Source organism: Electrona antarctica (assembly GCF_951216825.1).
Source record: "Electrona antarctica genome assembly, chromosome: 22".
In the NCBI taxonomy this organism is placed as follows: domain Eukaryota; kingdom Metazoa; phylum Chordata; class Actinopteri; order Myctophiformes; family Myctophidae; genus Electrona; species Electrona antarctica.
Genome location: NC_136805.1, coordinates 33,419,682 through 33,445,910, shown reverse-complemented (window position 1 = coordinate 33,445,910; position 26,229 = coordinate 33,419,682). Strand labels below are relative to the sequence as shown.

At 42.5% G+C, this 26,229-nt stretch overlaps 1 protein-coding gene across 7 annotated transcripts; it reads right to left on the bottom strand.

Annotated features, from left to right (window-relative positions):
- On the bottom strand, positions 1-26,028 carry exoc7 (exocyst complex component 7). Of its 7 annotated transcripts, XM_079493519.1 has the most exons (21): positions 25,811-26,028; positions 25,094-25,159; positions 23,133-23,317; positions 22,496-22,601; positions 20,945-21,167; positions 18,691-18,858; positions 17,699-17,710; positions 15,707-15,799; positions 14,542-14,610; positions 13,410-13,555; positions 12,806-12,958; positions 12,433-12,531; positions 12,235-12,297; positions 11,688-11,754; positions 7,444-7,509; positions 6,808-6,928; positions 6,465-6,560; positions 5,649-5,712; positions 5,230-5,271; positions 4,083-4,216; positions 1-930 (listed from the first exon to the last, which is right to left on the bottom strand). In XM_079493519.1, the coding sequence occupies exons 1-21, from the start codon at positions 25,868-25,870 to the stop codon at positions 828-830; spliced, it is 2,136 nt and encodes a 711-aa protein (XP_079349645.1). In that variant the 5' UTR covers positions 25,871-26,028; the 3' UTR covers positions 1-827. The 7 variants fall into 7 exon arrangements, with proteins under 7 accessions (XP_079349645.1, XP_079349640.1, XP_079349642.1 ...); XM_079493514.1 differs by lacking the exon at positions 14,542-14,610; XM_079493516.1 differs by lacking the exon at positions 15,707-15,799.
- Between the last annotated feature and the right edge of the window lie 201 nt (positions 26,029-26,229).

Genomic DNA, 26,229 nt, shown 5'->3' with positions numbered 1-26,229 from the left:
TCACGTCTGAGTTCCCTTTATTTGTTATACTTTGACACTTAGAGGGGACAAATTACATATAAATACATCATTTTTACATTGTTGTACAAAAGATTAACATTTATCACACACAAAGAGCCTAAAAGCCTAGTTTACAGATTGTCGTACTTGTAACCATGTTGAGTGCTGAAAATAACTTTGAACTGAAATATGTCAGGCAAACACTGGAAGAGGAAGACCACACCGGTATCGAAGAGATGCTGACCACAACTGATACAAAAGGAGGAGGGCAAAATAGACAACGTTTCGACTGGATAGTCTTCCATACCCGTCTTCCTGGGGAAGACTATACTGTTTCCAAATTCTATTTTGAATCGTGGCTACGAGATGTGCAGCCTCCTCCTGTTTTAACGAAACAACGTAACACGTCGTCATGTTTTTCATTTGAAAATTGGTTATTTATGGTAAATGAAACAGTTCGTACGACGACAGATAATTTAGGCTTAAGTGCTAGCGTGCGGGGAAGCAGGACTCAATTGTTATGGACCCGGGTGATTCAGTCATTGAGATGTGAGATGGGTTTCCATTTGTAAAAGTGAATGAATTGAAACTGGGAAAGCATCTGTCATGACTCATTTTAGATTTTAACCACTTTAACAATTATGTTATACTTTGGCTATTCAGAAATAGCAGATATACAAGCTCATAGCATGTCACACGTTTTGCCGTGCTATGAGCTCGTAGATCTGATATATATATTGTTTAGGAGGCACGGTTCAGGCTGAGGTGTCTTTTTGCCGTGCTGTGAGCTCGTAGATCTGATATATATATTGTTTAGGAGGCACGGTTCAGGCTGAGGTGTCAAACAGCCTTTCGATCATCTCTTCCACCTGATCCGGACGATACTTGTGATACTTCTCTGGGTTCTTGGTGAACGAGATGTTGGCACATCTACAGGCGGGAGTTATATGAGGAAAGAAACAAAAGTCAAAGATTTACAAAACGACTGCAAGCTAAGAAGTCCAAACAATTGGAACCAATTTCCAAAAGAGATCTAATCCAATATCAAAAATGAGTTAACCCATTTTGGGCGGGAACCCCTTTGTGTTATAATTTAGCTATTGAAAAATAGCAGATCTACAACCTCGTAGCGCGCCACCGAGTGGCGCGCTACGAGCTTGTAGGTCTGCTATTTTTGAAAAATCGTGAAAATATTTATTTCAGAAAACTGGAGGATTTAGAAGATTCTTTTTAAATTTCGAGGTCAGGCCTAAATGGGTTAAAATGTTCTGTTGAATAAACTCCCGGCAGCGGTGCCCAAACTTTTTAGGACATGCACCCCCTTCTACATCCCGACGTAGATGACGCTCCCATAAAGCCCGGAAAGAGACAGCCGAGTCCATTCATAGCCGTATTTGCACATTAACTGTAATCAAATAATAAGAACTTTACAAAATGTTCAATAAGCTCTCACATTCAAAAAAGGGGGAGAATAATAATCTAAAGTTAACATTACTAAGACATTTTCCGTACGTTTATTTATGTATTATTTAGTGAAACCGATTTTCCTTCATTTTGTGTTTTTTATATCATGAAAAATACATGTTGAAATAATGTATTAGTTATTTATGTTTAATAATTAAAACACCACCATTACACTATTAATGTCATGCACCGTCCCTAGAGGCAGCTCACACACCCTAATAACAAGTAAGACGCGCGAACGCGGGAAGCGAACGCAGCTCGTAAATTGCAAAAACAACAATTAGAATAAATTACGTAATTTTTTAAGGTTTTTTTTCCTTTTAAAGTTTTTCCTTTTTAAGTTTTTTTTTTTTTTTTAAAGTTTTTCCTTTAAGTTTTTTTTTTAAATTAAGTTTTTTTTAAGTTAAGTTTTTTTTAAGTTAAGTTTTGTGTGTGTGTGTGTGTGTGTGTGTGTGTGTGTGTGCGTGCGTGTGTGCGTGCGTGTGTGTTTTTGTGTGTGATACAGCTGCGCCCTCTGGTGGTGGGCGGGTGGTGTTACAGCATGACAGACACACAGACATGATCTGCTGGGTCTCATAGTAAATGCTCACTGCGTTCGCAATAATCGGTATCTGCCGATAGATCACTTATGTCATCATATCACAATAGTACAATATCCAAAATCACAGACAATATCCAGTCTAATATTGATACTAGGGATGTCCAAATCACCCCGATTTCCGATCAAGTGATCAGAACGGGACAACCCTACTTATGAGAGAACCTCACTGTTAGATTGCACAGTTTACAATTTGAATTTTATGAACATAAACAAATGAATTGAATAGCCCATTATTTCAAGTTGTGAGCCTGTAGCTTGTCTATTTTCAAAGAAAAAGTCCAAAACAATTATGTGTGGAAAGTGTTTCGGATCACATGGAACTAGAAAAAGTGCCCCTCGGGGCACAGGTCTCCACCAAGGGGCCAGTGAGGCTATTCAACGTTGAAGCTCTGGGCCCTAGTGGTAGGAGGAGGGACTACAGGCGGACCCGTGGATTCATGACCGGGAAACCCCGTGCAGCTGGGCTTTAACATTGAGCGCTCGGTTGCACTTCCGCATTTGACCACCAAAATTTGGTGGTCAAATGCGGAAGTAGACGTTCTGAGACGGTACTTCCGGCAGTCTTCCGGGTGCTTCAAAACGCCACTGAGCAACTTCCACTGACATGAATAGCTGGGGGGGCGGAGCTTCGCGCCAGTTCAGTCTCTATCCTTTTATATACTCTATGGTCTCCACCAGGTCGAGTCAGGTTGTGGCCTCCTGGTGGCGCTATAATAGGCCAATGTTAAAAGGGTGCCATTTGTTCTTAAGCCTTTGATGGCAATTGGATGATTTGAGGCATTTTGTTCCAAAAATGTGTTTTGCAAAAATCCACCTGTTGGTGGCGCTATAACAGGCCAATGTGAAAAGGGTGGGATATATTCCTCAGCCTAGTAGGAAAGTCTGTGAAAGATTTCACGTAAATTGCACGCTGCGTTCATGATTTGAGGCTTTTTGTTCCAAACGGGCCAATCCTGCAAACTTTGAAAGCTAATGTTAGCCAATTAGGATGGAATATGAAATATCGGACAGATCCGTCTTGAAAACATGACTATAGAGATGGTGTGTAACGATGTAACCTGGTGGCGCTATAACAGGCCATTCTGGTTCATCGTTGGCATCCAGGGAGTGTGCGTGCAAAAATTGCCACCGACCGGTTAACGGTGCCGGAGATTAGCTGGTAACAGACGGACGGACAGACGGACACACACTCACACACGGACTCACACACACACAGGCGGAGTGCAAAACATACTCTCTCCCTGTGCCTTCAGCCTGGTGGAGACAATAAAGCATCTCATGACTGAAGGTTCATTGATGATGTTTAGGTATTATTATGTTGCGGATGTTCCACGTACAGCCAACCAACCAGTTGAAGAAATCACAGATTTGAGGTATTAACCTTTGCTTTTATGACATTTCCGAGACCATTCATTTTGATGGAAGATGCTTCTAAACATCCCATTGCTGGTTTGATGACTTCAAATACCACAATACCTTAAAATAATAGCCTAATCCTAAAATAACAAATAACCGAAACTAGCTTACCTATAAACTCACAACACGTTGCGCGGCGTGTTGTGAGCTTGTAGATCTGCTTTTTTATGATTTTTTTGTGTGGCTTTCACCTTTATTTTATATATTTTATGGAGGGACAGACAGTAGGGTAGATCTGCTTCTTTCATAGAAGACATGCTGGCTTCTATAGAATCCAAAAGACTGAAATCGGTCGTGGCAACTGAGAACTTTAATCCATGGTATTATTATCATCATCATCAAGAATGAAAAGAGTCCCCACACCATATTCTGCTCCCAAAAATATCTTTACTTGATAAATGGTACCATTTATCAAGTCAAGATATTTCTGGGAGCAGAACATGGTGTGTGGCTGTGCGTACTGTGCACGCTCTTTATATTCTTGAACTATTACCGGTTTTTGCACCCAGCACCCAGACTATTAGGTTTTAGATGTGCGTGTCATTTTTTGTCAGCTTTTTTTCCCCCACATCATCATCATCATCATCATCATCTTTCTCACCTGTGTAGAAAGGCCCTGTACGCGTCAGACACCACTCTCCTCTGGGCCTGCCGGATGAAATCCCGCTGCTCCTTGTCGGGGATCGCCCACACCTTCTGGATCTTACACAGCTCCTCTAAGCCATCGTTGAAGCCCTGAATGGAAGCCAGGAGACAACAGGACATCATCGTGATATCCAGAGAATGAGAACGTACTGATCTTGAGCGGTTCTACCCCAGTGGTCCTTGAGGGGGTCCGCGGCTCATTCCCTGCCAGGACCATGTTTTACGTGTTTTTGAGCAGTGCCTCCGCTCCATTACGCAGCTATGTGTGTCCCTATACAGTACGTGTATGTCTACGACGTACATGTCTGTCACTGTGTCCGAGCACGGAAAGCTGCAACACGGTAACTTTCTCGACCATTTCGGACGCGGGAAGGCTCGCAGGAACAGCGTCGCCCCCCTGGGCGCGTTCCTAGGGGTTTGGATGTTCCGGGGACCCCCATACGGTAACTCATTTCACAAAGAATACAGTACAGAGCACAGTATACTACAATACAGTACAGAGCACAGTACAGTAACTACAACAATAAATGTATAGTTGCACTGCTCAGTTCACAGTTCAGGACGCCAGGAACGTGTTTGACGCATAGTTTTTTGTTTTATTAATTCAGAATGGTCTCGCTAATATCTACCGTAAAGCAGGGTTCCCCGTCGCCAGGCAACTCTCTGCTCGATGTATTTGACTGTGGCAGGATGGCCGCAGCATAGACTGCTGTAATAGCCGCGGTCTTCCGCTGCGTTTGCCTCGGAATTGAGGCTCAGATTGAGGTGTTTGAACAGAACGTGGATGTTAGGGGCTCAATACTAAATCGGCGATACCTTGCGGTTACAATATTAACGCTTCTAAAGACTTTTACAGTTTCGCTAGACATATTAGTCCTGATTTATTACGGTGAATTTTGGGGTTTTCAAAATAAAATAACCCTGTGTATGCAGTTGGCAGGGACCCGCAGTGCCGGAGTCAATGGTGGCGTGTTAGGGGTTTAATGTTTAGGAACAAAATGGACCCTTACGGGTCTGTATCTCTATAAAACGGGGGGGTTCTTGAGATTAAAAAGGTTCAGGGAGATTGAAATCTGTGTCACCAAGGGTTATTTTGACTTTACCTTGAATTTGTCTTTGATCACTTGCCGCTCCTTGTCTTTTAGCTGAAGCGAGGTAAGAAGAAAGGGTCAAAAAACAAATCACATTTATTTATTCACACACAGAATGGATAAATGCCCTGAATAATTAACCTGAAAAAGTGACTGATTGATTGATTATACACCTGGCAATCAATGTGTTAATACTTTTCATTGGTTGAAATGCATTTTCTTAAATGGATAGATGCAGATCTCGATTCTGATGTCGTCACTGTCCACAGACAAATCAGTTTTGCCTGCGGATCACTTTTTGAGGCGAAAACCCCGGACCACAGAAAATCTACTGCATTTTCAGTTCTTTTTTTGGTGCAATTAAGGTCAGAAAACAAACACAAAAATAAATAAATAAATAATAATGTCACCAGACTTTTAAGGAGTCTAACCTTTGTGCCATGTTGAAAGACGGGCATGTTCCGGTCGGTGAGATGTTCCGTGACCTTCAACCAGCTGGAAGAAATAAAGTGCATAATTAGACCACAGATCATTGTGACTGATGTGTCTGAGTTTTTCTCAAGGGGCCAGTGAGGCACTCCAACGTTGAAGCACTGGGCCCTAGTGGTAAGAGGAGGGACTACAGGCAGACCCGTGGATTCATGACCGGGAAACCCCGTGCAGCTGGGCTTTAACATTGAGCGCTCGGTTGCACTTCCGCATTTGCCAACCAAAATTTGGTTGGCAAATGCGGAAGTAGACGTTTTGAGACGGTCCTTCCGGGTGCTTCAAAACGCCACTGAGCAACTTCCACTGACATGAATAGCGGAGGGGGCGGAGCTTCGCGCCAGATCAGTCTCTATCCTTTTATATACTCTATGGTTTTTCTCCATTAAATCAATGGTTCTCAACCAGTGGTCCGGGGGGTTCCAGGTGGTCCCCACTCCCCAGCTAAATGATGAATACCTGTAGATCTTTAACTCTTGAGAGCATAAAATGAAACATAAAATCATTTTACGCTCTCAAGTTACATTATTGTTTATTAGAGAATGTAGAATAATTATTTTGATCAACGTTTGCCTGTTACCTCTCCTATGGTACCAACATCAAGACAGCATGGAATTTTGGACAAGATTCTATCCAACGATAACAAAATATTCTAAGTCTTGGGTCTGAGAGGCTACATCAAATGCAGAATAAATGATGGACCTCATTATGAAAAGGAAGGAAAGGAAGGAAAATGGATATTAAACTTGGTCTTGGTGTACCTGCGCTGGTACATTTGGATCTGCTGCTCTATGAGCTCTCTGTACTGACTCTCAGCCTTCTTCTGGGTCACCGTCACCAGCTGGATCAGGTCTGACCTGCAGGACGACAGAAAGAGCACAACCGGCATTCTTGTGTGTGAAATCAAGATCACTCGGCTCAATTTGCATCTGTGTCACCTCATAGATTTTAACCACTTTAACCATTATTTTATACTTTAGCTATTGAAAGAGTGCAGCGCTACAAGCTTGTAGATCTGTTATTTTTGAAAAATGCTATAGTAATGTTTCAAGGGCTTAGAGTTGGAACAAAAGGAATGGTAGATACAGAGAAAACGGTGCCTACTTCTCCAGGGACTTGAGGATGTAGTTGTAGTTGTTGTGCAGGAAGATTGCGCTCAGAGCTGAATCCTCGTACACTTTGGATTTACTGAGGAGATTCAGCTGCAAGTTCCCCAACACTTTGCCTGAAAAGAACAGAGGCAAAACAAGTAGTACGGTACATCAATCATGTCCAACACAGTGTAGCGTAGAAGGCTAGCGTGGACATACAAGAACAATGCAATTAACCACTTAGGCCTTATTTTATACTTTGTTGTATGACAGTGTCACACAAGCGAAAAAACATCTAAAACGTTTAAATGGGTTATTATAATCACTAGCCCTTACCCATTGAGATATTGCCCCCCCCCCCCCCCCCCCCCCTTGTGGTCGCAGGGGGTACTGTGCCCTGAGCGCATTTTTAATTCACTAATAAATTCATTATTAATCTATAATTTGTTAAATTGGAAAAAGGGCTTCATTAAGACCTCCATATTATTATGGCCAATGCCTGTGTGAAAAGTGGGAGTGATTGGTGAAGGCAGTGAGGAGCTACGGCAGTGTTTCTGACACACAGACAGACACACATTCAGACATTTGGTTAATTATAGTATAGTATGATGATATGATGATGACGATGATGATGATTGTGTTCACTTACATATATACGTGCTGAGGAGCTTTTTGCTGAATTCCGAGCTGTAGCTGCTCGCCGACGAGCTGGTCTCTGCAAATTCCACATTAGCATAGCATATTAATTCAGTAGTCCTCCTCGCATGCTGACATTCTGTAATTCATTTAATTGTCTGTCGGGTCAAGAGGGTTGGGCTCTTGGGGACCTCCATTACCAAAGCGTCTAGGTATTAATTAAAAAGGGCTCTAGTTTAGCTCTAGTTTCCATGGCAGCGTCTAAAGAGTACAACCTACACGTACAAGAGTACGAACATACGCGTACATGCACTTCAGTGTCTGATTATGAAATGGAGCGCCTCTCCTGTGTCATATCTCATCAAAACAAGTGGTGGTTATAATAATAATTACACTAATCTCCACTAAATTGATATGACATTTTACATCCAATAACACATTCAGAATTCAGCCAACCAGAAGAACCCTGAAACTGGAGGGAGGGGCAGGCGGGGGGGGGGGGGTCATCTCTTGCTTACCTCGGGGGTCTAAGGGGATATTGTAAGTGTCCCCCAGGACTAAAGGGACGGACGTAAAGCAAAAAAGAGAAAGAGAAGAAGAGAAAGAAGAGGCAGAAGTGCAAAAAGGTTAGAAAAAAGATTGTGTTAGTGCAGAGTCAAGCCAAGTAGTAAAACTGTTACCAGCCAGAGACCAGAGCGTCTAAGGGAGGAGCACGGCAAAACACTGAGTGTTAATTAAACCCTAGTCTCGCATTGCCAGACTGTTGCCAATCGCAATTTCCAAATGCTTCCGTCATACAGTCTGGAGCAACGAAAGCTCCATCATTCATGAGTAAGCGATAAAGCGGAAGTGAGCCTCCTCCCCACTTACGTTTCGTCTTTTCAGTTGCGCACATTCATCCTAATATAAATAGAAATCATCTAAGCATATAGCTTGTTGCTGAACGGAAATGGCACTCGGATTTCTGGAGGCGTAGCTCCAGACTCTATAATAGCATTCAGAGATTGTGGAATAGTTGTCTGGCTACGCGAGACTAATTAAACCCTAACCCCAGTGTAAGAATTGCTCTGTGTCTGTCAGGGTACAATATGTTTTACACTCACAGAGGTAAAGGTAGGGTCTGTTTATTAAAGACAAAGAGCTGGAGACAGAGGGAGACTCCTGTTACTGAACAAACAATTGAACAATGCAATGATTACTATCAGAATATAGTGATTTAACCTTAAACAAAACCTTTAAAAGAACCACTTATACGACATCGAACGATGGCGCAGTGGGGTGAAAAACAGTGATCTCTACAGAGCTCTACATGTCGCATCGTGACATGTTGTGAGCTTGTAGATCTGTTATTTATTTTAAATATGTTTTTGCCTATGATGACATTCCCAAAACAGGGACGCCAGGTTGAAAGTGGTTTTAACCCATTTTGGGCGGGAACCCCTTTTGGTGTTAGCATTATGTTATGCTTTAGCTATTGAAAAAAAGCTCATAGAGCGCCACCGAGTGGCGCACTATGAGCTTGTAGGTCTGCTATTTTTGAAAAATCGAAGAACAACTGAAACATAGCTTTTTCAGAAAACTGTCAGGATGTAGAAGACATTTTTTGAATCTGATCTCAAGTCAAAGTGGTTTTAAACACTCAAGTGAGAAGGTAAGCATTACGGAGGAACATTAGAGATAAGGAGCCCCTTCTGATGACCTTCTGCTGGTGGTCTACTCCAGGGGTAGGCAACCTATAGGCCAACATTGGCACAGGGGAGGGTGGTCACTGGCACACTGGCATAAGTGTGTGAGAGAGATATTTTATTTTAATATAAAGAAGTATTCAAAAAAGGTTTAGTCTGTGAAATGAAGTCCCCTCACAAATTACGCCCTGCACATAATTCTACATTCACTCTGAGTCTGTGTGAAAAAAAAATATGCCACATAAAAAGGTTATGTACAGCCTATGGACAATCAAAATCAGATGGAAATATTACATTTTTTATGTGGTGGCATAATTAAACGTTATGTTGATACGGCACACTGATTATCAAGAAAATGAAAACATGGCACTTCATGACAAAAAGGTTGCCGACCCCTGGTCTACTCTACAACATCTAAATATGAATGAACTGCAGAAATTGTGAAAATGGGGATGTCATTAGTTAGTTCAATTGAATATAAACATGGAATTTGTTTTCTGATGACTCTAAGCCATTCCATGGGCAGAAGGACAAATGAGTTAAATTAATTTGAGATGAGGACATCACAATCATATTGTAAATGCATCGCACAATTTGTGCACATGCATCCAATGTATTGTTTTTTAATTTATTTGGGGTTTCAAGCCAAATGTACAGCTGTCCGCAATCAAGAGGCTTTCTGGTATTTTCTCATATACCAGTAGTCACCTTCTTAAACTAATGGCCTAAGTAATTTTTTTAAGGTTTTCAGGAAAATATATTTTTTTTATTTTTACAAAATTTCACCAAAAACCTATTTATATAAATAACACTGTCTGAAAGTTATGTGACAAAATATGATTCAATTGAATTAAACCTTACACTTAGGCCAATTTAACCACTAAGTCACACTCTTATATTAAGTCACACTAATTTTACTTTAGTACTTTTTGAGTGGTGCAACCACTCCAAGGAACAGCAATGTCCGTGTTAACCTATGTTTGTGTGTGACACCTATGTTTGTGTGTGACTCATGAGTACCAGTAGGGGCGCTGTTGTGCCAGAGACAGAGAGATAGTATTGCACTGTTGCCTGCTAATGAGAGAGAGAGAGAGAGAGAGAGAGAGGTGAGAGAGATTTGACCAGAGGTGGCCAGTGTCATGAAGAGCTGACTTAGGCAACAACAAAATCCTCAAAAAATTACTATTACTTAGTTTAAGAAGGTGGCGATTATACGAGCCCCGTGATCTCGACAGCCAACACCCTTGTGGCTGTGCAGAAGCATATCACGGGGGCTCCTGCTGGAGGCAGAGAGAGACAGTCGTTTGCAAGGAGCAGAGGAAAACGGGAGGCAAATAGCCAGGCGGCGTGGGAAGTTAGCAGAGTAAGGTAGAGAAGAGATGTTATGGAACTTAAGAGTAGGAGGAAAACCTACACACATCAGTGGGCAATAAAATGAAAGATGAACCTGGGGGGAGTTACTATCTCTGTCTGCAGTGTACACAGCAGCGCTCGCCACTGAGTAGGTGTGGTGGGGAGAGAGAGAGGTGTAGGGATTTTGTGGGAGAGGAATAATCAATCACCCACGAAAGAGATACGAATGGTGTTTTAGAACAGAAGTACAGAAACATGGACCCTCACCTGCAGTCCCTCAAAGCCGCACAACCGAGACTTCATCCAACATTTACAGTATATTAGTACGAGTGTGAAATGGATGTTCGACGTGACTGAATTTGGCGCGTAACTAAATTTACTATGAACACAATGAATGCATGAATCCCGTACCGTTATGCATCAGCGAGATATTTACCAAGCCATGATACATTTAACATGCAAGCAATTTTACAAATACAGACGTCTTAAAAGGACCACCAGTGCTGTTGACGCTGAAGGACAGTGCAGTGAGTGCACTAATGCAAAAAAGGGCAGAAATGCATAAGTCCTGTGTGCATGTCACAGAAGAAACCTGACCCAACATGCCAGTTGCATGCACGTAGTCAATCATTTGTAAAATGCAGGCGGCCGAGCAGCATCACTGCTAGTGCTAATGGAATCTTCTATGCCAGTGGTTTTCAACCAGTGGTCTGGGGACCACCAGTGGTCCTTGAGGGGGTGCCGGGTGGTCCCCAGCTAAATGATGGAGAGTCGACAACCAAATGGACCCTTGTAGATCTTTAACTCCTGAGAGCGTGAAATGAAACCAAATGGACCCGTTTGGTAGAGTTCAATTATTGTAAAACATCTGCATTACTTAATTTACAAGAAGTCTACACACGATTAGAGAATGAAGAATTTGCCTGTCATCTCTCCTATGGTACCACCTCAATACAATACAGCATGGAATTGTGGACAAAATCTTATCCAATGACAACAAAATATTCCATGTTTTGGGTCCGAGAGGCTAAATTGCATCAAATGGTGGTCCGTGGCTCAAACGCCAAATAAATAATGGAATTGAATATGAAAAAGGTTGAAGACCACTGTTCTGTGCAGTTAATAGTTTTCATGGGGCTGATGGGATAGAAGAGGGAGAGCAGGAGATGTGAGCAGTTAGCCGCCCCGGGCCACAGTGACGCCACGTGGCCCTACCTACCCTGAGAGGCTAGCATGGCTCCGGCAGTCTCCTGGAAGTCCAGCAGCTGCTGCAGAAACAGGATGGCCTAAAGGGAAATGGACCAAAGGTCAAGATCGCGTCACTTTATTGATTTAACTGCCATAGTTCGCGCTCTGTGCAATTAGCAGTTGCCCAGGAGACCCGAGTTATAAGGGGGGAAGTTGAAGTGTGGTGGTGTTGCGCACATAATGCACCATTATGTAATGCCTGTCCGACACCCTACCTCCCCAAACCCTAACCGGCAACGCATGTCAGGATCCACGATTGAGTTTTAACCGGCCACGCGTGTCTAACTGGCAACGCATGTCGGGAGCCACGGGTGAGTAACCAGCCATGTCGGACCAACGTATGTGCCCCCATTACCAAAGCGTCTAGGTGTTAATTAAGAAGTTCTAGTTTCCATGGCAGCATCTACGTAGGAGTACAATCTATTCTACACGTACGTGCACTTCAGTACAACGCACCATGCTTGTAGATTGACTCGATTTATAAATCTAGCCTATAAGAGTAAACGGCTACAGCTTACATTGCTAGTCAGCTCGTGGACGGTCCCATCCTTGGGCATGTTGTATTCCTTGTCAGGGTCATTCTGTGATTGGACAGGAGAAACGGGATAATGACATAACTGTTTGGGTGTATGAAGTAAATAAATAATAGATAATAATGTGTGCTCTGTTAATCTGTCAATTAACGTAGCTCTGTGTGCATAGGAAGGGTTGCTTGCCTTTATACTGTCTGCAAACTCTTCCAGAGCCTTGGCTCCGATAGTTTCCATGGAGGTGATGAGAGTTGGCAGTTTGTTCTTGGTGCTCGCTGCCGTGCCCTGTGAACAATGAAAGAACACAGCTACTGTGAACAATGAAAGAACACAGCTAACCGTGGGTCTTTTTTTGGCGTCTATTATGTGTTGTTTTGTGTAATAATCTTAAAAATAAGTAGTTCGCCCGCATCTTTTTTTAAAAATAGAACATGTGTCATTTTTCGGGTGAACTTCTCCTGAAAATTATATCCTGCATCCCCTGCTGATCATTTAGGCAAAAATGCAAGTCTGATGCTACAAACTATGTATGTGATGAAGAGGCTCCAAAGAAACCTACTTGGAGCGTCGTGTCAAATTCAGGCTTGGTCATCTTGAGATGTTTGAGGATAGGGAAGATGGTGAGGACAGCAGAGTAGTCGTGACGCATGATGGCCCTGCGAGCCGCCGACACGATGTTGTCACCTTCAAGCATCAGGTTGTCCAGGGCCTCCTGCGACGAGGATAAGCCAAGAACACAATTAAGTTAAGTTCATACCGTATATAGCCTTTTGCTTCTCTGAAGCGTTTTGAAAAAGTGGCAGCTTAAAGTGAAAAAGGCCACCGCTCATCTGCCGATAGAGATAGACTTGGTGCTGGAGTCACAATTGTTTAGATATGAAAAAATAAAAGGAGGGTCTGCACACTCAAATCTGTGCACAATCAGGTATTTTTTATCGCAAGCTTTCGGTCTATTGACCTTCAGGCATTATCCAAAAAGCCAATAAAAAGTGGCGGCTTAAAAGTGAGTAAGTATGGGTTGCAGTTGTCATATTATATACACATATTATACTTTAGTTTACAGCACAAATTCGGCGGCTACGCATAATAGACGAATATACAGAGATAATGCTGGAAAATAATGCTATAAATGGAAAAAGGTGTGTTTGTCGTCGTTCTCTGACCTGGATGAGGGAGTCAAAGGTCTTCTTCTGGTGGTGTTCAGGAATGATCTCAGTCAGGAGGGCATACTCGCTCTGCGCCAGCTTGACAAACGCACTGATGCAGTGGATGTACGAGTCGATCTCGATGTCCAAGACGTCGTCCTTTCCTGGGAGGCACATGTGGTGCAAGGTCAAGTGGAAACTAAGATAGGGGACTTACTTAAGCCAGTTGCACGACAGTGTTGTGCGCCCAAAAAGAACAGATCTACAAGCTCATAGCAAGTCGTGATGTGAACTCGTAGAACAGCACTTTTTTTTTAGCAAGTTGCACTGACGACCTGCAACTGATAATTCAGCGGTTAGTGTGAGCCAAATGACTGTGTGTGTGTGTGTACTCCTATGTGGGGATTTAGAGGTAAACACTAATCTTTTTAGCAAGCAGCACTGCTGCTCAACAGAGTATAATTCAGCCGTTAGTGTGAGCCAAAGGACTCTCTTTGTGTGTACTCCTACGTGGGGATTTAGAGGTAAATCACAGTCTGTCTGTGGGGAGAAAACGGGCATAGGGAATTGGAGAAAATGTTTCATTCCGATTGGATTTTCTGTTGTTTTGACCCATTTTGTTAGAACTTTGTCCTTCTGGATTGTTCTAAGCGTTCAAATGTTGAGACACAGTCTGTTGTCTGTGTGTGGAAAATAAAGTGTTTAAAAGAATACAGTAATTTTAAACATGTAGGCACTTACTAGGAGAAGGCGTTCATAGTGCAGTACTACCATACCATGTGATGTGACAATGCATCTCAACCCACAAACTGGGGCTTTGATCAAAGTGTGAAGTATCCCATTACCATCATGGATTTGCATGCTAAATCTATGCAGCAGATTTCCTTGCACAAAATAGAATGGCAATCAGCACACATCCACTGACACACAACTCTCTACTCACAAACTAATAGATCATTGATTTCATAAACACAACAATTTCTCTGTGTGCAAGTGTCTGTGTGTTGACTGACTTCATTTATCTGTGTACAAATGGACCCTTACACTCTTACAGGTCCATTTTGACATAACAATTCAATCCAGGGTGAGGTTCTTTTCTGGGTATTAACGCAATCTCGTTTTATGTATCACAACCGCTCCCCTCACTCACCTGCTGCGGCCCCGTGCTTGTCGGTCAGGGCGTCGGAGTGGTGTTTGACCCGCGGGTCGTGATCGTGACCTAATGGTTGGGGGAGGGGGGGGTGGATTTATCAGGGACAACTTGTACCACCTGGTCATGCCACCACCCTGGGTTAATATGACTATGAGCCGAGGGGGCCAAGCCTGGGACTTGGCGAAACACTTACACCGACCACCAAGCAGCCAGCAGGGCGAAGCAGGGGGTTTACCCTCCAGGGTAGAGAGGGGGGAGGGGCAGAAGGAAGCGCCCGGATGGATGTCTAAGTGAAGGGCCGTTCCTTCTCACTGAGCACTATACTGTAACTATATCGTTCACCATTGTATTGTATTTTTTGAGGGGCGCCAGCCCCTCCAACGTCTGGCTTTCGGAAATTACGTCATCATTTAATGTTTGTTTAGAGTACTTTAAACAAACAGAGTACGCAGCCAAGTCTATGGACTTTCTAACGTTTGTTTAGAGGACTTTAAACACAAATAGAGTGCGATCGTTCGTCTAAAGAAGTGAGGCGTCTCTCACATTTATTTGTATTTTGAATAGTTTGTGTGAACTCCGCAATCCCCTTGACGCAGAACCATTTTTAAAACTATATTTGTATATAGTGCTCGGTGTGAATGGCCCTTTAGTCAGTGGCTGTTACGCTAACGTTTTCTTCTCAAGACCGTGATCCAGATGTGGCACCAGCTTTAGAAGCATTGCATCTCTCACTTAGCCCAACATAATGTCAAGAAGGGATATAAATTATTTAGATTTACCGGTCTGAGATTAAAAAAATAATCTCATTAAAAGAAAAAAGAATATGTCGTACGGCACGACATTCAGTTCCAATGTTTGTAATCTTTATTTTATTTATTTTAAGATTCTGCAATGTCTAAGAGCTGCTGCAACTCTGAGGAGCTTCATGTATGTCCGATGCCGTCCTTAGTTGGCCATATTAACACGGTAGCCATTTTGCTCTTACGCCACACTGGAGGCGAGCATGGAATGGCGAGCATGGCATGGAAAACATGAGAGCAACATGGCCACCGTGTGAATACGTCCCGAGGAGGAGACGCAACAGTTGCCCCAGTTACCTGGGGAGAGTGCGAACAGACACAGAGAGAGAGAGACACCAAAGAGAAAGACAGAGGTGCGTTACCTTCCGAAGGAGTGAGGTTAGAGCCCCCCTTTTTCCCCTCCAGCCCATGCTGTGAGTACTGTTTGAGAAGGTTCTGAGCCTTGCGAATGGTCCCTGAGTGGTCCCATAGACAGAGACAAGGTCCAGGGGGGCAGGGAGCGAGGTCCAGAGAAGCCCAAAAAGAGACAGAGTCCAACGAGGAGGAGGAGGAGGAGGAGGGGGAGGGAAGAAAGAGGAAAGGAGAGGACAGAGAGCTAGGAAGTGAGTGATGAAACGCACACACCACATCCCTCCCGCCACCACCAGACCACCACCAAAGAAGCAGGCGAGGTCAGCGGGCAAAAGACCTAGCATTCACCACAACTACACAACACAGAATTAGGGTTGGGAACCTTTAGGACTTTAATGATTCTGGTTCCTTAACGATCCTCTAGGGGGGTTCCAAATGGACCCTTACAGGAGTGTAACTCTGAGAGAGTACAAATGGAACCAAATGGACCCTTACAGGACTGTAACTCTGAGAGAGTACAAATGGAACCAAATGGACCCTTACAGGAGTGTAACTCTGAGAGAGTACAAATGGAACCAAATGGACCCTTACGGCCCCATTTGGTTCCATTTGTACGCTCTCAGAGTGAAATTAAAACGTTTGAGAACCACTGGTATATTAACTGTATAGCAGACCTCAAGACCACATACCAGCTCTGACAGTGTGATTTAAAAAACGGTTCCAGAAATGATTCCAAATACGATGGAACCGATTCAGGTTCTTCAATCTTGGAACCGGGTCTGAAAAAGAACCGGTTCCAGGTCCCAACCCTACACAGAATGACCAGCAGCACCGCTATAGGACATGACGACAAAAGACCAGCAAAAAGACTTAGACTAGAGCACGTGTGCCAAAACCCCACCACACCACGTCAAAAGTTAAATAAAACAAGGTTAGGTCAATTACAAACACAAAATGAAACAGCCATTATAATTATTAAGTCATATCCAGGATCATTACATTATTATATTATTAATACTCATAAATACAAAAAAGAATGACAATTTGTTACATGGTTTGGGGTGCAAAATGTATACAAAGGGTTCATGGCCCACAGGTACAGTATGTTGACTCTGTTAGTGTGTTAGTTAGCAGCATTAACGTCAAATAAGAGTGTGCTAGCATAATGACCGGAACTGACAAAGCAGCTCTACAAGGTTTCAAGATGGCCGCCTCTCGCTCTACACTGCATCACTTGTTCCATTTTAACTATATATATGTTTTACTATATCGTGAAAACGGACTTTTCAACAAATCCTTTATTCAGTGAATATTAATTGTTTAAGGCGTTTCAGTGCAAGCAATAGCAAAAGCATGCTGTGAGTGCACAATGATTAAGCTGCTTCACCACTTGAGCCCTATTGTAACACAACAGTGTCGCACAGCCGAAATAGCTGATCTACAATCTCCCAATGCATTGTGAGCTTGTAGATCAGCAATTCTTGGTATTTGAAAATCACGTTTTGAAATGTTAAGAAATTCTGTTCCATACAGTATTTCCCCTATATTGACATGCCTAAAATAGGGACACCAGGTTGACTTGGAAGTGGTTAAGCAGCATTGTGACACAAGCCTTCTCTCATGCCTTCTCTGCACATCTGAAGCTAAACAGACTGACCAACAGGCTACTACACTTCACTGTATCTATCCACCACAAAACACCTTCATTCAATATGCCAGCTATATTCACCACAGAGAAAGCACACAACACACGAGCAGCCAGTGACAGAAATAATAACTAGTAGCGAGATGCTCCATCCGTCGCAGATACTGTAGTGTATGTTTGTCACTGTCCGCTTGGTAAAGGATCCAAATTCTACTGAACATTACATTATGCAACCTGTTTGGAGGACCACTCGATGCACCCTTGGTTAAAAAACGTGCTTTCAATTGATATAAAAAAAATGATAAAAGCCTGCAAATGACGGCACTAAAGCACACACTGACTAAAGCTTAGTCTTTACCTGGGATGTAGACTGTCATCACAACACAAGGATTATGAAAGAGGAAAGGACGAAACGTTAGTTTAGTCAAAAAGACAAAAGATCACAGGAGGTAAATAGTGGAGGGCTGCCTGGCTGTGCACAATGGTTCAGTAATCAGGCTCATAGTAGTCATAGACGTGTCTTCTTGGCGGTGGAGCATGCACTCGCGTCTTGAAGGAAGCTGACATGGTGGGAGCCGAGCTCCACAAATCGACAGATTCTGAACGTTCAGGTTAGGTTAGCGTTGGTTGTTGGTGTTGTCTTGACTATTTAACCACTCAGACCTGGTGCAACCTATACGTTGTTATACCTTTGAATCCAGGAGCTACAGTACCTCTGTGTCTCCTTAGTTGTTGCTATACATGTTGCAAGGTAATTATTAAAATATATATATATAATAATAATATGAAGGTTTTCAGAAACCTTAGGTTAGGTTTTAGAAGGCGGGTTAAGCCCTATATACACTGTGTCATATGACAAATAGCAAAAACGTTGTGAGATTGTAGATCGACTGTGTGACAACAACGACATGCTCAAAAATAGTGAAAGTGATTAACGCTGAAGAAAAGTTCTCTTTTACAGAAGTCATGGATTAAAGCAAAAATAGAATTTCATAACTGAAAAATGTTATATATGGCCACGTCCTAATTTGCAATTTAAGAAACAGGGTGAAAGGAGCCACCACCCACACTAGGACTGTTTCCTAAACAATTTAACACAATTATGTAAAATGATGTTTTTTGTAACATTGTTCCTGTACTACCAACCAGGTGACAAAATCACAGATTGAGGCTTTGCTTTTATGAAATATTCCAGACCATTAGGGTTTTATGGGAGATGTTTGACCACTTGACATGTTTTAATCTTGAAATAATAACCGAAAATAGCCAAGCTCTCAATGCGTCGCGAAATCAGCAACTGAGAACTTTTAAAGTGTTTGAGTGAGTCTGTTCTACTATAGGTGTTCTGACCTGGTCTCTTGGGAGCCTTTTTGGTTGGTGTTTCCTTGCGCTTGGTCTGGACCGCAGGGGAATAGAGGACCCCAGAACCAGCGCTGTTCTTGCGGAAGTGATCTTTCAGACCCTTGATGGAACGGTCCAGCTGGCTGGACCTGATCTGACAGTACACGTTCATGAAATCTGCAGGGCAGACATAACAAAACACAGTTAGACACAACAAACACGATTATAAAGTCACCTGGGTATCGCCAGTATCGCAAAGACTATGCTTACTAGGGCTGGGTAATCAGAACCAATACCTTAAATAATTGAGAAGCAAGTTTTCTTTTCCTTATATATCAACGTACCAGAAAAATACGTACGTAGAAAAATGTTCTAATGGATTTCTTTATAATTGACTACATCGATGAGTCTGATTAACCACTTTAGCCCAGTGTTATACTTTGTGGTACAAGGGTGGTGTGCAAAAATAGCAGAAAAGCTCACAACATGTAGCATTGCGGCACGTTGTGACTTGTGAGCTTGTTGATCTGCTATTTGCACTATTCAAAAGATAATAGCCATTCATTCATCGTAAATGAGGCAAACGTTTGATATAATAATCGTGATATTGATTTGAAGTCGCATTGCCTAGCCCTAATGCTTACCGGGCATAACTTTGCAGAGTCTCAGGTACAAGAAGTATCCTCTGTAACAGTACATGCTCTCCATATCTTAAAACGTGGACTATTTTAGAAATATATACGTACACATGAGGACTTGAAAGTGCTCTGCAAGCACAGAAAATGTGTCTATTCATATACTTGATGCCTCATTCATGCAGGTTGATGTTTTTATTTTTTGGTGAAATATCAATTTCGTTCTGATTAACTACATCACTTTATTTTTGTGGATGCACTCATAAGATAATCACACAACTTAAACGGTGTGTAAGGACCTTACTAAGAGGGAATGGGAACGTTTTGTTGCTCATCATATCATTGCTGGGACACTGTAACGATGTGGCCAAATGTTACATTTGTTCTAAATATGTGCATTTACCTTGGGCCTCTGGATGTTTTACAACTAAAGACAATTATACTGTCTGGCAGGGTATATTTAAAATAAATTACAACTTAAACATAGCAAAATCCTATTAATCCTATTAAATTATAAATTAGTATCAGAGTAAGAATAATTCTCATTATATTTCTGCTGACCATACAGTATCCACTGGCTCACTGAGTGGGTCATCCTCCCACCACCATTGGCACTAGCCTTCCTGTAGGAGTGTAGGGCGTCTACTCTAGTCTAGGTGACTATAATAATAAGCAATACTACTGGCTGTCATCGCCTGCTGTCCTGCTGCATTTCACACTCACAGCTGTTTGCCGGACATATTGACACGCTCAATGATACGAACAACACATCCTCAAATAAATAACGGTCTAAAAATGCAATGTCTTAAGTGTTAAATTACTGTCAAACAAAACTAAACTTGGCCCTGATCATTGTCAACCGCCTCTGTCTCTCTTTTCGAGAATAGGGATACAGGAAATCCAAAAGAGGAAATGGAGAAGGAAGGAAAGAACAGCGCAAGGTGGAGCGATGGACAGGATGTGCTGTTGGTTGTGCGGAATCACAACACGGAGTGAGATGTAACAAGCTTATGTCTGATTTATACACGGGCGAACATTCTGAGAGAATAGGCAAAACATTCCCATATATAGCCAGTCTACAAGCTCGCTCACAGCGCAAACTTGCAAGCTTGTAGATTGGCTATTTACAGTACACGACATGATAATTACGCAGGCACATTTGAAATATTAATCTAGGCCAATGTATTGTACTAAAATGTCTTTATATGTTTTTGGTCGCTCAGTTATTGTTTTGCATGTGTACACGTTTCATCTTGTATTGAGTACTAGGGTCTGTTGTGTTTTGTAGTTTGTAATGTGTATATAACCTTTTAGACAAATTCAATACAATAGAAATATTTGAATAGAGGATATGGACATACATAAAGTGAGTGGCAAATCGAATGGCAAAGTGAGTTTAATGTCGTTTAACGTTGTTTAATGCAATCAGATAGGACTTTTCTGTTTGGTTTTATGGGCTGTCAAGGCCAGAAAGTCGTTTCTTTTCCACTCAGTAGGCGTTCCCTCCCGCATAACTTCCAAGTATGATGATGATGTCAGGCGCATACCCTCTATAATGATACGCAGCAACGTGTATATTAAATCAGGCATTAGCCACAGTTTCTCTGGGAAATAGACAGGTACTATACCCTGGTTGCGTCCATATTCCACCAGCCAGCCAGAGATGCAGATGATATCTTGGAGCACGTTCTCTGGCAGGTGTTCCAGGATGACGTCCTCCTGGACCTCCAACTCCTCGTCCACGGTGATGGCGTCCAGGATGAGGATGGGAGGAACGGCCTTGCTGTTCCGGGTCAGCAGGCTACGGAACTCTGCCTCCAGCAGCTCTTTGCCCTTCTCGAAGCGGGCTTTCTGCGAAGGAAACTCTAAAATGGCAACGTCGTCCTTTTTCTGTGGAATGGCTCTATGCAGTATGCACGCAGAAGAGTGAAATCAGACACCAGCGGCTTCTGCCAGACATATGGGGGGGCTTTTCTTTCTTTTCACATGAGTTGAGGCGATGTTATATTATACCACAGCCTGAAAACCCATTCTGCCATCCAGCTCGTAGCATGGCTCGTTAGTCAACAGACTTTCAATCCACACTTCCCGGGTTCGAATCCTGCTTACGCCACTATTTTTGTGCCAAACGCAAACAACTTTTCTTTGCAGATAAAGTAAAGTTTTAGACTTAAGCGTCCGACTTATTTCCCTGTGAGGTTAGGGCTAGGTTAGAGTTAGTAATGTCCGACATAGATCGCTATTTATCACACTGTATTTCTATCAGAAATGCATTAATCAGATGGCAATTCTGTCAGAAAGACACCCGTGGCTTCCGTGTTCGGTGCCCCTCAAAGTGAGGGAAGCCTCGCCCCTAGGCCCCCTACTATGTATGTCAGAAGCGGCGGATTTCACCCGGGTGCTCTATGCACATACGCCATTTTGGAAAGAACTTGGGCCCCGTCCCTACTTCCTTCACAGGTGTTACCTATGACACTAATGAAGGCTCTGTTACATTCTGGTCAAACAGAGTCAGGGTGCTGCTATGGTGCATGTTGGCTCACTGGAAACACTCTGCTACGCCAGTGGGTCTCAAAGTGTCCTTGAGTGGGTTCCAAATGGCCCCTGAGTGTACAAATGGTTTCATTTGTACACTCTTAAAGTTATGGTGGGTCCTTGAAATTTAAATGTTTGAGAACCAATGTACACGAAATGGAACAGAGGCTTAATTAGTATCATGGGTAACACCTGTGAAGGAAGAAGGGAAGGGGCCCAGAAGTAGGAAGAGTCATTCTGTGTGTATAGAGCCCATTCCAGTAGAACCTTAGGTTGTACATAGCTTTGTGGCCAATATGTGTGCTAAAAGTAGGATTTTGAAAACTGTTCACCGTGCACAGAGTGACTACTTCCTGTTCCTTGCTCCCAGGGAACAGAAGCAAGAGATAAAGATGATCGACAATATTCGGTCTTATATCATGGCCCCGGAAGCTATCCAAGTTTCTACTAAAGTTCAACGATTACAACTTTAAGAACAGTGACAGACCATTTGGGTATGGGGTTGCCTGCAATGCAGGAGCTATTGAATGGGGGAAATACATTAATTCATGAGTATGTGCACAGTAGCAGCCCAAACGTTAAGTATGGTAGCTTAATGATTTAATGACCCGAACGAACGGTTTGAGGCATATAATATACTGTACCACTGTGTTAAGTTCTGGACTGTCAGGGTTGTTGTCTTGAAAATATTCCACTGCTTTCTGGATTTTAGCGATACAGGCCAGGTACTCATCCAGTCTGCCTGTGGGTCTGAAAACAAATAATTGTTTATTATCATCATAAGTTGTAATATATTTATTATTATTTATCCCGCAAGAACCCAGTATCTCCTGGCAGGAAGTGAGGATTTGGCCATTGTCAGACTGAGACAGAGATGTGGGCAATGGGCATGGGTAAGTGGGTATTTTTTGCCACAGTACATTTGCACATACATGAAATGTGTCCTCCTCCAGACCATGTCCTAACCTATCCTAACTATTCAGTGTCATCTTAGATTTTAGCTTTTAGAAAACGCTTTAGGATTCAGGACAGCGGTTTAGAACAGTGGTTCCCAAAAAAAACCACAACATTGAACATATTTTTGAAAAATCTTGAAAGCGTTTGAACATGTTTGAATAATTTTGAATTCTGGGCGATCCCTAGGCTAGTAGCTGGCACGAAACACTTTCAGATTGGGGGTCTGCGGCCAAATACATATCATTTTGGACCACTGATTTAGAAGGGACTTGTAGAATCTGGTCTTAATGGGTCTTAAACACTGCGTCAGGCAGACAGTCTCACCCCTCTCTGATGATCCTGTCGGTGTCTTTGGCCACGTGGTAGTAGCTGATCACGTGATCCATGCAGGACAGCGTCTTATCCACGTTCTCCTGCAGCCGCTGCAGGTTCTCCGTCTGTTTGTGAACCGGGATGATGGAGTTCTCCAGCTGCATCAGCCGGCTCTCAAAGGAGGACAGGATGGACACCTTAGAACCAAGAAGACATTTGAACATGTTACTCCTGTTTTATCTTCTCTTCACTGGGGCCCAGTGAAACAAAGGATTGATTTTAAAGTGCTTCTCATGTCTTTAAATCGATCAAGTCTAGGAACTGGCTAAGATATGTATGTACTTAATTTAGGAGAGAATAGCTCAATTGTTCTTGGCTACCACCTTTTCTCTCCATTATTTATTATATTTACCATTCCTTTAATACGAACATGTAAGCACTTCACCATGCCAGTCTGCCTCACATTTTTCAATTCAATTCAATTCAAAGGGCTTCATTGAAAGGGCTCTTTCACTACATCCATAAATCTAGGCCTCCTGCCTGGCAGTTCCAAACTTCCAACCTCAGCGTCCTTCTACCGATATACTTACTATCCCTCCTCTGTATGTGTCCAAACCATCTCAGTCTGGCCTCTCTGGCTTTATCTCCAAAACATCTGACATGTGCTGTCCCTCTAATGTACTCATTCATGATCCTATCCATCCTTGTTACTCCCAGAGAGAACCTCAACATTTTAGTCTCTGCTACCTCCAGCTCTCCAGCTAAAGACCTTTTCATGGTACAAAGAAATAAAAACAGCCAGACATGTTGTGTACTTCTCTTTCCTTTCAGAATAATGCAGCTTTCAAGTACCAGTACTTCAGCTGTTTTTGTAGCTATTTCTGAGTTTTGAGTGGCTGCTGTCCATTACACCAAAGAAATAATTCTCCATCTACATCCATTAGCTTATTTCTCCATCCACTATGGTTTCATCTGTCCTTCAGTGTCCTGGGCTGAATGAAGGTCTAACGCCCCGTAACGCACGTAATTGTGTTCATTTTGTGTCACTGCTGACCTTTGCATTTTCTTGTCTTTATTGTTTTGTATGTCGTATGAAAGGTGCAATATAAAGAAATGTGACTTGACCTGACCTTTTTTGGGGGAAATGTAAAACCATAGAGCAGTGGTTTAACTGGTTTTCAACCCTTTGCATATCACGGGCCATTATTTATTCTGCATTTGAGGCACGGACAACCATTTCAAAAGATTTTACCTCTCAGACCCACTTGGAATATTGTATTGTACCATAGTAGAGATAATGGGCAAATGTTGATCAAAATAACAACTATACATTCTCAAATTGTATACTGTCTTGTAAATTAGGTAATGCAGATGTTTAACAATAATTTAAGTCTTTATAGGGTAAAATGAAACCAAATGGACCCGTCATTTGGTTACCAACTCTCCATAATTTAGCTGAGGACCACCTGGAACCATTGGTGTTTAGTAGGCCTAGTGCCTGGAACCACTGGTGTCCCAGGACCACTGGTTGAGAACCACTGCATAGAGCATTTGGGGGGTCCCCAAATGTATTTATTTTTTGCAACTGAAAATGGAATGGAAATGGAAATTAAGAGTTTACATAGTACATGCATAAACTTTCCTTCATGATTAGATCTGGTTTCAGTATTCCTTTAGAATATATTTTCTCTATTATTAAGGTTATTTTTGCAGTCAGTTTGTATTGGGGGTGGGGAAGGGGGGCAGGGCGGGGGTCGCGAGACATGGCCAAAGCATTTCCGGGGGTCCCCAGACAAAACGTCAAGAGTGTAAAATATGCAGTGTAGCAGTGCAGTGAATCATTTCAGCATCTCATGATTAAAATATGCAGTGTAGCAGTGCAGTGAATCATTTCAGCATCTCATGATTCATCATATTATGTATAGTATTAGGTATAGGTGTATTATGTTATGTATCCGTTTTGTTCATCATACCATTCCCTTGGTCTGCTGATCGCTCTTCTCCAGATTTTCTCTGATGAATGACAATGTTTCTTGTTCCTGCAATGAGGTTTCATCATTACACAAGCATCAGGCAACAATGTGACACTAAACCCAGGAGTGACACATAATTAGACCATGAAACTGCTATGTGGCATAATGTGGGCAGAATAATTTGTATTATTGCTATGATCCATAGGGTGACGAGAGGTCCCCCTTTGCATGGGACAGTCCATCATTTCCAAGACTTTTCAGGCGTCCCACAAATTGAGACCCTGTCCCAGTCCCACATTGTGACAGGCAGGCATCAGTGTTCAAATGACCTAATAGTTATCCCCTTCATAGTTGTCTGTTGTAAAGCTCTGTCTCTTTTCCTGCAAGATGTGTTTTAAGCCTGTTAAAATAACATGAGCAATATATCCCCTAGCCTAGGCTACATACTACGGCCATGACAAAATGTTTTAAACAAAATGTGAGACGCCAGAGGGGTTTAATAACAAAATGATAGGCAATATTAGGCCTATAGTCGAATATGACATCAACGCATTTAAATAATAATTTGCTAACCCCGTCCCGTTCCTACTGTACCACACAAGTGATACTTCTGTCCCTCAAATGAACAGTTTGGATCTGGTCAACATATGCAACTTGCAACCCTTGTTGTTGCTCATAATGTATTGTAGTTGTAGGCTATCCCAGAATATCTCCGACCTGTCTCAGCTTCTCCTCGATCTCCCTCTTCCGGGCGGACGCATCCTCGGTGGGGATCATCCTGAATGTTTGAGACAATTCCCATTCAAGTAGAACCAACTGTCACGCAAACATATGTTTACAGAGCCCTGTATTTGCACAAAACAATAACAATGACCTGTCGGATGTGCTGCTGCTAATGTTGAGGCGAGAACTCTTCCGCATCCGTCTTGTGAGCAGTCAAGAGGGCGGGTATGAAAAAGACGCCATCTTTGTTGTGGCAAATAAATAGGCTACCTCGTATGTGATAATGTCTACTGTCTATGGTAAGGAGTAAGGTTATATTAATTATACCCACTATAAGGTTATAACCGTATACGTTTATTTGGCCATGTTATGTTAATTATAATACTTTGCAGTTTGTACAAATGTTAATGTTA